At 38.1% G+C, this 15,283-nt stretch overlaps 1 protein-coding gene across 1 annotated transcript in view; it reads right to left on the bottom strand.

Annotated features, from left to right (window-relative positions):
• The window catches only part of LOC140737212 (potassium channel subfamily T member 2), an 879,580-nt gene that overhangs the window by 286,911 nt on the left and 577,386 nt on the right, over window positions 1-15,283 (bottom strand). Inside the window, exon 26 of the mRNA XM_073063510.1 lies at window positions 13,175-13,258. Within this exon, the coding sequence (XP_072919611.1) occupies window positions 13,175-13,258 (84 nt within the window). The remainder of the gene's footprint in view (window positions 1-13,174; window positions 13,259-15,283) is intronic.

Genomic DNA, 15,283 nt, shown 5'->3' with positions numbered 1-15,283 from the left:
AATTTGAGACTCAATGTGGAAACTTCCCAGGTCTTTAATTCAAGATAATCACCTGATTTAAATTTGCTGAATGAATTAATGTCACCTACAGATTACTGACAACAGATTATACTCAACACATAAAGTCAAAATTTTTTAAAGGACTAGCAGAAAGGATTGATGAGGTTATTGATATGCATGTGCTGCATGATAAACTTGTTAGCAAAATCTAATGCAAGGATTAAACAAGGCTGTAGCAGTGTGCAAATGAAAAGGCAAAAAGCAATAACTAGGCTGAAAGATTTGTTTATAAGATTGGAGAAATGTCTATAGCTGTTAGTATCTTTTATGGGGGTTGATGAGCTGAAACTTAGGGTTTTGCTAAGCGATTGAAGATTGTAGAATGAGACATTTAAATATACAATACCACAAAAATTGAGTTTATAAATGGAGACCAAAAACAGTGCATTTATTGCTGGTTTTATAATACATAGGATAGATCTCAGTTTGACCAAGGATATTTACCAGAATAAGAGTAATGAAGATTTTAGTTAACTGACGAAGGATGAGGTTTTCCTTCTTGTTAATGTAACCCAGGTTAATTAAACCCAAAATTGTAATGTTAGAAAGTTTTATCTGCGGATGGATAAAAATGAGGTTTACCGATTTAAAAATAATTCGAAAAAAACGCTATGCAAGGGAGGTGCGGGCTGGACACAGGAGGGACAAGGAGAGAAATGCAGCATCGATTAGAAGCTGAAGACATAAACTGTTAAGAGTGGAATTAGTAGTGAGTATCTTTACCCTATTAACATGAAACCCTCAGGGTGAAACCCCTGGAGGAGAGACAATAGCGATAAAAGATTTATTGAAGCTATGACTATAACATGCAGCAGCTATAACAGGACAATATTGGCAAAGACGAGTGTCCAAAATCCCTACTGTGTAGTTGAGATTAATTCTGTAAAATCATACCAAGGCATTTGGTCAAGTTTTGTACAAGTGTGTGAACTGACTTGCTGTGGAGGATCCAACAAACCAATATGGCGAGTCACCCAGATGAAGAACCAGCGCAGGAACAATATGTGTAATGACGTAGAGGGTTTGGATAAATACGGTTGGATAAATGTTTATTTTCATTCAAAGAATCCAAATTTGATTTTCTGCGAGAATTGATTACTTTTGCAAAGACTTTGATAAGTTACTGATTGAGATTTACTTTGTTTAGGAGTTGTGATGTTGGAGAATTGTCGTAAAAGGAATTCAACTCAGTATATATAATTTTTGAATTTGAATTTAAACTTGTACAAACGTTTGTAGATATACTGCCTGGAACTGAAACTGAAGTTAACTCTAATAGTTGAGAATAGGAATTATATATGATTTTCTAACTAACTAGGGATAAATAACAAGGAAAGTTTAGTTGTGAACTTTTAAATAAGGAATATCATAAGATCTAACTAGAGTAACAAAGGTTATTCTAATGAATATTACTGACTATAACTAAACAGGAATTCTGCTTTTGTTGATAACTAAGATTTGAAACCTAAACAGAATGTTTGAATTTTGAATTGTTCTTGCTCATGTAAATATTTTGTAGATATTGTTTTTTTTTCTTATAAACAAAACCTTATTTCCAGAAGTGTGAAGTTTCTATTCACTTCCTCCTTCAGATACCTGGATTCTTCTGTTGGCCTATTAGCACCTAGTGTAATTTGATTTTCTCTAAAGAGTGCGACGACTCGTCACACACAATAAGACTGGTGCTACACAGGTGTTACATTAAGATTTTGACCAAAGTGTAGAAGAATAACTGATTAAAGGTTATTATATAAAAGCAACAATAAAAGCATATACCCCTGTACATGGTCTACAACCATGTTATATGATCTTGGGACCAAAACCAAAAATAAGAAACATGAGGCCGTGGTCTTTGACAACTGGCGCTATTGACCCTTTATTGCCTGAAGTCTAGCTACCTAAAAGTGTAAGACTTCCATTCAGAGAAACAGTACATAGAACATTATAGCACAGAAACAGGCCTTTTGGCCCTTCTTGGCTGTGCCGAACCATTTTTCTGCCTAGTCCCACTGACCTGCACCTAGACCATGTCCCGCCAAACCCCTCTCATCCATGTACCTGTCCAAGTTTTTCTTAAATGTTAAAAGTGAGCCTGCATTCACCACTTCAACTGGCAGCTCATTCCACACTCCCACTAGTCTCTGTGTGAAGAAGCTATCTCTAATGTTCCCTTTAAACTTCTCCCTTTTCACCCTTAACCCATGTCCTCTGGTTTTTTTCTCTCCTAGCCTCAATGGAAAAAGCCTGCTTGCGTTCACTCTGTCTATACCCATCATAATTTTATACATCTCTATCAAATCTCCCCTCATTCTTCTACACTCTAGGGAATAAAGTCTTAACCTATTCAACCTTTCTCTGTAACTCAGTTTCTCAAGTTCCAGCAATATCCTTGTAAACCTTCTCTGCACTTTTTCAACCTTATTAATAACCTTCCTGTAATTAGGTGACCAAAACTGCACACAATACTCCAAATTCAGCCTCACCAATGTCTTATATAACCTCACCATAACATTCCAACTCTTATACTCAATACTTTGATTTATAAAGGCCAATGTGCCAAAAGCTCTCTTTACAACCCTACCTGCCTGTGATGCCACTTTTAGGGAATTATGTATCTGTATTCCCAGATCCCTCTGTTCTACTGCACTCTTCAGTGTCCAACCATTTACCTTGTATGTTCTACCTTCATTTGTCCTTCCAAAGTGCAATGCCTCACACTTGTCCGCATTAAACTCCATCTGCCATTTTTCCAGCTGGTTCAAATCCCTCTGCAAGCTTTAAAAACCTTCCTCACTGTCCACTACACCTCCAATCTTTGTACCATCAGCAAATTTGCTGATCCAATTTACCACATTATCATCCAGATCATTGATATAGATGACAAATAACAATGGACCCAGCACTGATCCCTGTGGCACACCACTAGTCACAGGCCTCCACTCAGAGAAGCAATCCTCCACTACCACTCTCTGGCTTCTCCCATTGAGCCAATGTCTAATCCAATTTACTACCTCACCATGTATATCTAGCGACTGAATCTTCCTAACTATCCTCCCATGCAGTACCTTGTCAAAGGCCTTACTGAAGTCCATGTAGACAATATCCACTGCCTTCCCTTCATCCACTTTCCCGGTAACCTCCTCGAGAAACTCTAATAGATTGGTTAAACATGACCTACCACACACAATGCCATGTTGACTCTCCCTAATAAGTCCCTGTCTATCCAAATACTTGTAGATCCTATCTCTTAGTACTCCTTCCAATAATTTACCTACTACCAATGTCAAACTTACTGGTCTATAATTTCCCGGATTACTTTTAGAGCCTTTTTTAAACAACAGAACAACATGAGCTATCCTCCAATCCTCCGGCACCTTACCCGTGGATACTGACATTTTAAATATATCTGCCAGGACCCCTGCAATTTCAGCACTATTCTCCTTCAAGGTCCAAGGGAATACTCTGTCAGGTCCTGGGGATTTATCTACTCTGATTTGCCTCAAGACAGCAAGCACCTCCTCCTCTTTAATCTGTATAGGTTCCATGACCTCACTACTTGTTTTCTTTATTTCCATAGACTCCTTGCCAGTTTCCTTAGTAAATACAGATGCAAAAAACCCATTTAAGATCTCCCTCATTTCTTTTGGTTCTGTACATAGCCGACCACTCTGATCTTCAAGAGGAACAATTTTATCCCTTACTATCCTTTTGCTCTTAATATACCTGTAGAAACTCTTAGGATTATCCTTCACCTTGAGTGCCAAAGCAACCTCATGTCTTCTTTTAGCCCTCCTGATTTCTTTCTTAAGTACTTTCTTGCACTTATTTATACTCCTCAAGCACCTTATTTGCTCTTTGTTGTCTATACCTGTCATACATCTCTCTCTTCTTCTTCATCAGATTTCCAATATCCCCCAAAAACCATGGTTCCTTATTCTTATTCACTTTGTCTTTAATTCTGACAGGAACATACAAACTCTGCACTCTCAAAATTTCTCCTTTGATGGCCTCCCACTTACCAACCACATCCTTACCAGAGAACAACCTGTCCCAATCCACGCTTTTTAGATCCTTTCTCATTTCTTCAAATTTGGCCTTTTTGCAGTTTAGTACCTCAACCCGAGGACCAGATCCATCTTTATCCATGACCGAGTTGAAACTAATGGCGTTATGATCACTAGACCCAAAGTGTTCCCCTACACACACTTCCACTACTTGTCGTAACTCATTTCCTAATAGGAGATCTAATATTGCATCCTCTGCAGTTGGTACCTCTATATATTGATTTACATGCTGCAAAGTTGGCTGGAGCTAGATCCAACAAAAATTGGTGCTCCTTCTTAATGCCTACCAAGAACCTAATCATCAAGTGCAAGGTGCTTTTGGTTTTATTGTACAGTATGTAACAGAGATGTTGCCCATACCTCGCTCCTGCATCATGACAATCACCAACAGCATCTTTAGCTTCTTTCAGTGGTCCAAGTTTTATGATGGGCTTTAATTCGCATGTTTCCAGGAAAAACGCAGTCATATTGCCCTAATGGCCACGTTGTGTGCAGCTTTGAAAAAACTGTGTGTAGAATTGAAATTATGCAATCACAAACAGTCACTGCTTGCTGAGGCCGTACTTATTCCTAGTGTTGCAAAGACAGGCCTGGCCTCACTGCTGTACAGTGTTCCATTGAGTTGGATTTTGCCACACTACCTACCTTTTGCTGAAATGTTCCTTCATGAAAACACCTTTCCTCATAAAAACAAGTCCATCAGCATAGAACATTTTGGGGGTCTTGCAAAAGGACATAATGGATTCCATGGTTTGTTTTTCTAAGCAGATGGTCAAAACATTTTGGCAGAATGCCCCATCACCAGAAGTCATCTACAAGCACGAACACATACTTGAGGGGCAGTCCACCTAAGATCTTTCCAGCATGGTAGAGCCATGCTACCCTCAGGATGACTGAGAAGAGGATGAGAAAATCATTCACTTCTTTGTAGACTGCATATTAATGAAGGAATGCTGCGAAAGGATGCAAGAGTCCTTGTGAAGGTGTGTCCCAAGCTGCTGCATAGCAGGTGACTCTGATCGATGAGCTCTTTCCAGGAATGCATACTAAGACAAACATCAAACACTGCTGGAAGATCATTAGCTCGATGAAAGATACACTTTGGTCTGCCCAAACTCATTAGTCTTGCAATAAGTCCTAAAGTAATGTTGCCAACTGGCAAACTCCAGGCTGCAAACAAAAGTCTGTGATAAGATCCTGCTGCCAGTCCATACTGAGGGTCTGGGCCAGTTCAACAGCCTTACAGATTTAAGGGTGCATTGTTCAAAGAGGCCACACTTGTCATTATGCATATGTCAAAATATATTAACTACTGACAAGCACATTGTGGGAGCAAGTTTTGGAAAAAGTGAAAGGGGCCAAATTGGAACATTCTGCGCACCTGAGATTGTGAGGTAATTAGGCATTTTGCAAGCACCAATAAAAGGAAGAGCAGCCATTGTGGATGTACCCACTTTAGAATAAAGTCTTTGAGTCAGAGACTCCAAATGAGAGTGAAGGCTAACAGGTTTCTGCTAAGTTTATTTTGTTCTTTGTCTTTTAGTGCCTAACTAGTGTACTGAGAATGTGTCTGGAGTCAGTGTTGTGTTCTTCATGTCAGATGTAGGAATTCTCGGAGACCTCCAGTCTCCCCAGTAACTACATCCGCATGAACTGCATCCAGCTGCAACTCCTCGCAGATTATGTTAAGAAACTGGAGCTGCAGCTATATGAACTACAGTTCATATGAGAAGGTGATAGATAAGATAGGCAGAGCATTAGTCACCCTTAAGTTGCAGGAGGCAGGTGGCTGGGTGAATGCAGACAGTGGACAGTAAACCCCCCACACATACACACACGGTTGTTTCCCTCAGTAACAAGTATACTGATTTGGATACTGCTTGAATGGGGGAGCGAATGACTTACCGGCTGAAAGCTGCAGTGACCAGGTCTCTGGTACTGAGTCTGACTGTGTGACTCAGAAGGAAAGTAGAAAGGAGTGCAGTGGTGACAGGAGAGTCCATAGTTAGAGGAGCAGGCAGAAGATTGGTAGATGTGAATGAGATACCTGGATAGTATGTTGCTTCCTATTTGCCAGGTTAAGGGTCATCTCGAATCAGATCCACAGCATACTAAAGTGGGAAGGTGAACAGCCAGAAGTCATGGTACATATTGGTGCCAATGACATAGGTAGGGAAAGGGATGAGATCCTGAAAAGAGAATATAGGCAGCTAGGTAGGAAGTTGAAAGGCAGGACCTCAAGAGTAGTAATTTCTGGATTGCTGTCTGTGCCACACACCAGTGTGATAGGTTTTACGAACAGTTGAAGAGGCATCAACTCGTTAGGAAGAGTCAGTATGGCTTTGCGAGGGAACGTCATGCTTCATGAGCCTGACAGAATTCTTTGAAAATGTGACAAAGTACAATTGATGAAGGTAGAGCTGAGGATGTGGAATATATGGGTTTTAGTAAGGTGTTTTGTTGAGGGTCCCATAGTAGTCTCAAGCAGAAAGTCAGGAGGTGTGGGATCCAAGGATACTTGGCTGTGTGGATACAGATTCTGCTTGTCCATAGAAGGTAGTGAGTGAATTCTACATAGAGGTTGGTGACTGAGGGACCAGTTCTGTGCTGTAATGTTTTATGATGGAAGACTATGTGTGCTGACTTGACAACATTATAAAATGTATAGACTTGATGGCATTATTAATGCAAAGAAAGTTTGTTTTGTTGCATTTGCAAATATTTTTGAGAGTAAGATTTATTTTTCAGGATAAAAAAGAAACAAAAAAGACATTAATAGGTCTTTTTCATCTGGCTAAATGCAACTAGAAAATGTAGGAGGTGGCCAGATGATGGTCCGTGTTGAGCCTTTTTGACTATTCACAAAGGACAAACATCACACCAGTGAAAAGATAGGATGTATCAAATCTATTTTAGTGTCAGAGTTAGACAGGATGTAAGAAAGCCCTTTGGCCCAACTTCCCATGCCAACCAAGCTGTCTTCTTGCACTGGTCCGATTTGCTTTCATTTAGCCCATAACTTTCAAAATGTTTTGAGCTCACCATACACCCCATTATGACCTTGAGCCTTATTGTCTACCTGGACAGCACTTTCTGTTGTAATGAAATGATCTATATGAAATTCATCTATACGAGATAAATTTTTCATTGTACCTTAGTGTCTGGGACAATAATAATAACCCAATTGCAACCTATCCAAATGCTGGAAGCTGTACCAGCCACTACTATTTCCTTTGGAATTCTCATTCCATATACACACCACTATCTGTGTGGGGGAGAAAAAAAAACCTTGTCTCTCAGGTCCCCTTTAAATCCTTCCCTTCTCATCTTAAAACTCTTACCTTTAGTTTTAAACTTCATGACCATGGATAAACAAGACTCTGATAATCTATTATACTTATTGCCTTCATAATTTTATAAATCTCTAAGGTCACCCTTCAGCCGCCTTCACTCCTATCCCAAACAATAAAATCTCTCCTTCAGTCCCCGCAACATCTTTTTTGCACCTACTCTAACTTCATCACTTCTTTCCCAAATATGGAAACCAGAACAGTACATGATATTCTAGGTGCAGTCTCACATCATCTCGTTGATGATATGAGACTAAGAGGAAAATGAACTGTGAGGAGAGAGCAAAGATCTTGCCAAAGAACCTAGACTGGTTGTGAGTAGGCAGGAAGTTGCAAATGGAGCTCATTGAGAGTCTGTAGACTTTGATAGTAAGAATAAAATGGAGATTTTTCATTCCCCATAAGTTGAGAAACCAGCAATTGTTTGCATACAGAGGGTTTACTGCCCTGGTTTGCAACATGCAGCAGAAAGCAAAGGTAAAATGAGCCAAGCAAGGCAAATATTATCCTGGTCTATAGTGCAAAGAGAATGGATTAAAAGAGTTAAGTGAATCTTATTGAAATTGTAAAGGGATCAGTAAGGACACATTTGACTATTGCATGTAGCTTTGACTTCTATACTTGGATAGGATATAGCAGCTTTGGAGTCACTCCAAAATAATCTGACAAGATAGATTCCACAAGATGTCCTATCAAGAACACTTGGCCTGTATTCACTGTTTAAAAGACTAACAAGTAACCTAATTTTGACATGCAAGATTCTGAGAGCAACTTAAAGGTTTAATGCCAAAAGTCTTTCTTCTGGCCAAAGAGCCTTACATTTGAGGACCTTTTCTCTAGATAAAGGGTTAGCCATTTAGGATTGAGAAGAACTGAAATGTATTTAAGAAGATGGTTGCAATCATTTTGAATTGTCTATGTTAGAACTTATTAAATATAAATGGTTTGGGGAAATGGGAATTAAGCTGGAAAAGAGATCATCTAACATCTAAGTGAATGGTGGTAGAGCAGATTCATTGATCTGTAATGCATACTCCTGTTTCTATTTCTTATAGTATGAACACTGAAGATGTCTGTAATGGTGCCTTAACTAATTAGAAAATGTCAATTATGTTATAAGATACTATGCATTTGTCTGGGCAATATTTTTGTGGGCTTTGGTCAGACTTGTATAATCTTTAATAGTTTTTCACACTTTGGATTAAGTTGAGGATGGTGAGGGTCCTGAAGATGGGTTGTGAGATGCCAGTGTTACTTAAAACTATCCTCCCTAAACCTTTAGAGAAGATGTATTGGGACATAAAAACAGGGAAGAAATACATTTAAATTAAATGCTGCACATAAATCTAGAGGCACTAACCTCTGCTTCATGCTGTTGAATGAAATTAAATTTTATACTAAGCTGTCATGGACTTCACTTAGTTTTATTAATGCTGCAAACAACAGATAAAATCCTGCCACAGTACTGAAAGTAATTGTTGCAATATATTGCATTAAAAATTTCAATATCATTTAAAATTATATTAGTAAAATATACCAGAATACAAAATATAATTGATTGACATATCTTCCTTCCCATCTTTTTAGCACTGAAGTAAAATTTGATTGACTACAAGTTCTAGCAGTATAATGTTGGTAAAGAGTTACTGCAGAATGGTGCATTTTAAAACCTTAGTAACTGAATTCTTACATTAAATTCCAGTAGTACATTCATCATCAAATATTGTATACAAATAATTTTAAGTACATGTTTTGCAACACAAATTCCAAGGACCTGTAGCACATTAGGTTTCAGCTTTGGTGAGAAGGTAAGAGCAAACTTAACTTTGACATTTCCCAGTGGATATAATTCCTTGTTTATTTGTAGCTTTCTTTATTTAAAAGATGAGGTGCTTACTTACACCTAAGAAGTAATTCCCAATTCTATTCTTTGATTAAATTTCAAGTTTAACCGAACACCGTTGTTGACCGAATCTAAGGTTGTGAAGAATCAGCATTTAGCTGGGAAATTAAGAATTTGGCTCAATAGTGTCACAACAACAATCTCTCACTCAATACTGGCAAAATCAAAGAACTGACTATTGACTACAGGAGGAGGAAACCAGAGGTCTATGAGCCCATCCTCAGTAAGGGATCAGAGGTGGAGAAAGTCAGCAACTTTAAATTTCATGACATTATCACTTCAGATGTCCTGTCCTGGTTCAAGCATGTGACTGCCATAACAAAGAAGGAACGGCAGCACTTCTACTTTCTTAGAAGTTTGTGCAGATTCAGTGTGTTGTCCAGAACCTTGACAAACTTCCATAGGTGTGTAGTGGCAAATATACTGACTGGTTGTATCACGGCCTGGCATGGGAGGAAAGTCCCTCCCTGCCACTGAGCACCGACAAGGAGAGCTGTTGCAGGAAAGCTGCATCTATCATCAAGGAATCCTCCATTCAGACCATGCTGTCTTCTTGATGCTGCCATCAAGAAGGATGTACAGGAGCTTCAAGTCACACACCACCAGGTTCAAGAACAGTTATTCTCCTTCAACCATCATGCTCTTGAACCAGAGGGGATAGATAACTTCATTCACCCCAACACTGAAATGATTCTACAATCCATCGACTCACTTTTAAGGACCCTTAATATTTATTTATTCTTAATATTTATTTATAACTCTGCTTCTTTTTGTATTTACACAGTTCGTTGTCTTTTGCACATTGGTTATTTGTCCATCTCTGTCATGTGTGGTTTTTCATTGACGTATTGTGTTCTGTTATATTTAATATGAATGCCCACAAGAAAATGAACCTCAAGGAAGTATATGGTGATATATATGTAGTTTGATAATAAATATTCTTTGAACATAAGTCTTTGAATGAAGAAGCTTATTTTAGTGCTTTTATAAAAGGTTAGCGAAACAGGACTTATCTTTAGCATTTGCAAATATAAACCTCGGCCAATACTTTCAAAGATTCAGGGTGAAAATCCACCTCTGCATATTTAACAAAATGGTTAGGGCAAAATTATGTCTTCTAGCATTCTACAGTATTAGCTCCAATTGATTTTTCTGGGTTTGGCAGGAAGGTAAATAGTAGGAATTGAAACAGGGACATGAGTGGGACATGAGTGGATGCATGGTAACATTCTGCCCCAAATGGAATAGGTTAACCCTCTCTTCCAGCTGGCTTTTCACATAAACAGGCTCATACATTACATAATCATTTCACTTTATTGGGATAATATTTGTGGGCACTGAACAGGTAGCTCTCTCTCAGACAGCTAGCAAATGCATATTGAGTTATGTGATTTCCATTTGTGTTGAGTGCTGGCCAAATGGTCAGACTATTGGAGTAAAGTTTGGACTACTAATCCAGAGACAAAACTGTGAATAATGACAGACTGGAAATTTGAAATCAATTGAATAAACCTGTCACTATGTAATTACAGGTAGTTTCAGTCTCGTTAACCAAAAACTGCTGAATTACTGAAAAAAGCAGCTGGATCACTATCATCCTCCAGGGGATGAAATACACCATCCTTACCTTACCCAAGTATGACTGAAACCTCTCCTCATTCAACTCAAGGACAATAAGGAATGTCTAATAAATTATGGCATTCATGTTGTGTGAACGAACAAATAAAATATTAATTCTATGGTTTTACAAAGTCAAGTCTGTTCCTCTGATTAAAGTGCCCTCCTCCTGGAAGTCAAGAAGATTCTTCTGATTGGATCCCTGACCTGGGCTGAATTATGGGAATATTTGAAGTGGTCCTGTAATCTCCAAACATAAAATCCACTACCAGTTATCATTTCTACATCAATGAATGTCCAAACTGAAGAGGCCAACCAGGTAATGCAATTCCAATGAGATATCTTGGATTTATAATAGAATCTCAGGGAAAGTTAGGTGATAATATTTAATCAGTGGGAATATAAATTTATAAGATAACACAATCAAGCATGAATCTGATTTTTCAGAACAATGGATAATTTCAGAAAAATGCTCAGATATTGCAATAGTGCATTGGACATGTTGACAAACACAATCAGCAGGCAAATGCTAAGCAATGTAAAATTAGCTATTAGCTCATTCAAAATTCACTTAGCAACAGTGAAGATGTCTACTAGGACATATTGTTGCTTAGTTACCAATAGAGCTTACCACCAATTGCTTTTGAACACTCTCTTACAAAATTAGACCTGCAAAAAGTTATGTTTTATAACTGCCCAGACATTAATGTAAAACATTTAATAAAAGGAACAAGATTTGCTTATAGGTTTATTAACTTAAAGAACAAGATGAGTGAGCAAGACAATGGTTTCTACTAAAATCTTTAAGGATTTAAAAAAGTAGCAGGGAAGGTCAGATAAACTATGAAGAGTTGATTAGATCAGACCAACAATTTTATAATTTTAAGTGGAGATTTTTGTTTCATGTATTATAGGTTCCAATTTTATTTTGGAAAATAATGACAGCCTCTAATGTTCCATTCATAACATAGGAGGATATCCATTCTTCAATCCATGCATAGGCCCAGAAGAAGGAGAGACTTAATAAAGAGCTTTCTACAGCTTTGCTATTCTATAACAAATGTCATTGATTAGGATTTTGAAGTGTGTCTTGATTGCAACACTATATAGATGAAAGGGAAAGACATTTTTGAGACTCATCAATCAGGACTGATCAAATTGAGATACAAAAATATTGTATTGAGAGGATAGCAACCATGCTCTATTTTCTACAAAAGTCTAAAACATTTCCAGATGAAAATTGTTGACACATTTTTGATAAACTGGAGATCTGGAAGATTTAGGGGAGAAGTAAACCCAGAATAAAAGTGAAAACTGCTTTAAAGGACAAGCTTTAGGAGTAAAAGACATGTGAGAGGTTCATTTGAAATGATAAAGGATGCTGAGACTAAGATTGAATGTAGGTGAAGACTTGTACTTAGGTGAAGACTTGTTCAAAGGTAAAGGCTATATTGTTCCCATCAGCCTGCCAACATCAAGACATCCAGTATCATGCTTCTCTGCTGCAGAAATAATTAGACACACTTTTGTAACATCTTCAGTGTTTGAACACTCCAGTGCTCTCTTTGCTATTTGATATTTTGCATTCCTTAAACACTACCAGGCATTTTCTTCAATAGTAAAACCAAATATTCATCATCTTTGTTTTTGCTGAACTATGCCGGGCAGTTCACTTGAATAAGTTCACAATTTTGCCCTCACTTTATAACTTCCATTCAGGTAATCTCACTTTCATTGTTTTCTGTATATCCTCTAGCCTTTGCACATTCAATGCTTCTTCTGACTTGGGTCTCATATATACTCCACCCATTTTTATTCAGTCAACATTATCTGCAAAACTTAGAGAATCCAAACTTCACTCACTTCTCTGGAATTCCCTTTCTAACTCAGAAGCCCTGCTCAAAACCCAACTTTTTAACTGATCTATTTACCACCCTTCAAACAAGCTCCCATTTCTCGCTCAATATTGTTGATGAAGTTGAAATCATTTGCAGGTATCTGGAAATACTGCTTCTGCTTGAAATTGAGATCCAGATTAATAGTATCTGTATATAGAAACTGGCACTAAACAAAGGAAAATCTTGGCTTAGAGAAATTCTAAGCAGAGATAAATTACAAATAAGACATGCACTGTTATTCTGTTTAACAATTCATGCTTTGTAATTTGTAACAGAACTTACAGCACAGAGAAACCCAGAACCTGGTGTGGTATCCAGTCCTAGAAGCAACCTTGTGATAGAAATCATGTAGTCCTTCACAAATGACTGCAATGAAAATAAAAATGGCCAAAAATAAAACAATTAAAATTAAATATATAATGCAACATTTACCACAGTAAAAGATTTTTTCTGAAGACAAAAACATTTAAAACAGCTCTCAAATAGAGAACAGTTAAAGCACAAGAGGTAGCCTTTCAGCCCATGGAAGTGATTCTAACTCTATGTTAGAAAGAACTGCATTCTAACAACATCTCCCATTGGCCCTGCAATACTTTCCCCCTTTTGAATATTTAATAGCTTCTTTCAGAAAGCTGCAATTAAAACCTGAACTGTTGCTAAGAAACTATTCCAGATTGTCAGAATCATTGATTAAGAAGTATTTCCTTCTGCACTTTTTGTCTCTGTAACTATTGCATCTGTATTTGTTAATTATTTTAAATCTCTTTATTAGATTCTTTTTAACCTTCACGAGTGAAAGAACAGTCTAGCTTCTCCAGCCTGTCCACATAACTGAAGTATTTCATTCTGGGAACAATGGTAGTAAATCCTAAACATTGACATCAGTCCTTAAGTATGGCGCTAGAACCTGGCACAATAATCCATTTGTGGCCAAAACAGGGTTTTATAAAGGTTCATCATGATTTCCCAGAGTATGAGTCAAGAAGTCACATTGCAGCTCTATCAAACTTTGGTTAGGCCACATTTGGAGCATTGTGTGTCGTTCTGAGTGCTTCATTACAGGAAATGAAGCTTTGGAGAAGGTGCACAGGAGTTTCATTGGGATGCTCCCAGGATTAGAAGGTATTAGCTACTGGGAGAGGGTGCACAGACATGGATTGTTTTCTCTGGAGCATTTCAGTCTGAAGGAAGAACCGAAGGAAGTTCCTAAAATTATGAGAAGCAAAGATAGAGTACATAATTGCGGTCTTTTTCCTTGGCTTGATATGTCAGGTATTAGAAGTCGTAACTTTAATGTGAGAGAAAAAAAATTAAGGGAGATGTAAAGTGTTTGCTTTACACAGAGAGTGTTACATGTCTGAATCACACTGCTGGGGCTAACAGGGTCAGGGTGGTGAAAGCAGATAAGATAGTGGCATTTAAATAGACACACTGGCATATGGACATGAAAGGAATGGAGGATATACAGATCATGTGCAGGCAGATGGGAATTTCATTTTGCGTCACAGTCAGTACAATCATTGTGTGCTGAATGGCATGTTGACTGTGTACTGCTGAAGCTTTATGAGGTGTCAGTCAGACCACATTTGGAATGTTGTGAGAAATTTAAGGAAAAATGTGCTGACCCTGGAAGGGTCCATTAGAGGTTCATAGGACTGATCCCAGGAATGAAAGTCTTAACATATAAGGAGAGGTTGATACGCTTAGTCTGTACTCAATGAAATTCAGAAGAATGGGGGGAATTCCACTGAATCCTTATGAATACTGAAAGGCCATGAGTTGATATGTTTCCATTAGTAAGGGAGTCTAGGATCTGAAGATACAGCCTCAAAAATAAATGGACATCCTTTTAAAACTGTGATGAGGAGGAACTTCTTCAACCAGAAGGTAGTGAATCTGTGGAATATGTTGCCCCAGAAGCCTGTGGATGCCAAGTCATTAGGTACATTTAAGGCAGAGATTACTAGGTTCTTGATCAGTAATGGGTGTAAGTGTTACCGAGTGAATAGGGTTGAGAAGAGAGAAAAAAAATCAACCATTTCTGAATGGTTGAGCAGAATCGATTGGGCAAAAGGCCTAATTCTGCACCTATATACTATGGTCTTACGTTTTGATCACCAGGATAATTTGAGTTGGAGATTAATGGGGATTAATGGGAGGACTGAGAGTCAGGAGTTGCATGGTGAAGATGACCAGACAGAAGTCAAAATGTTCATATTGATCAATTGGCACGTGAAAGTCATGTAAGATGATAATTAATGAAGCACAGGATGAAGGTGGACCTGAGGTCCTTGCTGGGCAGGGCATAGATCAGGACACAGGAGCCGTAAACCAGAGGTGATTTAATTTAATTCATTTTTGGACACAGGGAACCACTACAGGACCAGCAAT

This window comes from Hemitrygon akajei, chromosome 12, assembly GCF_048418815.1.
Source record: "Hemitrygon akajei chromosome 12, sHemAka1.3, whole genome shotgun sequence".
Taxonomy (NCBI): domain Eukaryota; kingdom Metazoa; phylum Chordata; class Chondrichthyes; order Myliobatiformes; family Dasyatidae; genus Hemitrygon; species Hemitrygon akajei.
This window is presented reverse-complemented; position numbering and strand designations above follow the sequence as displayed.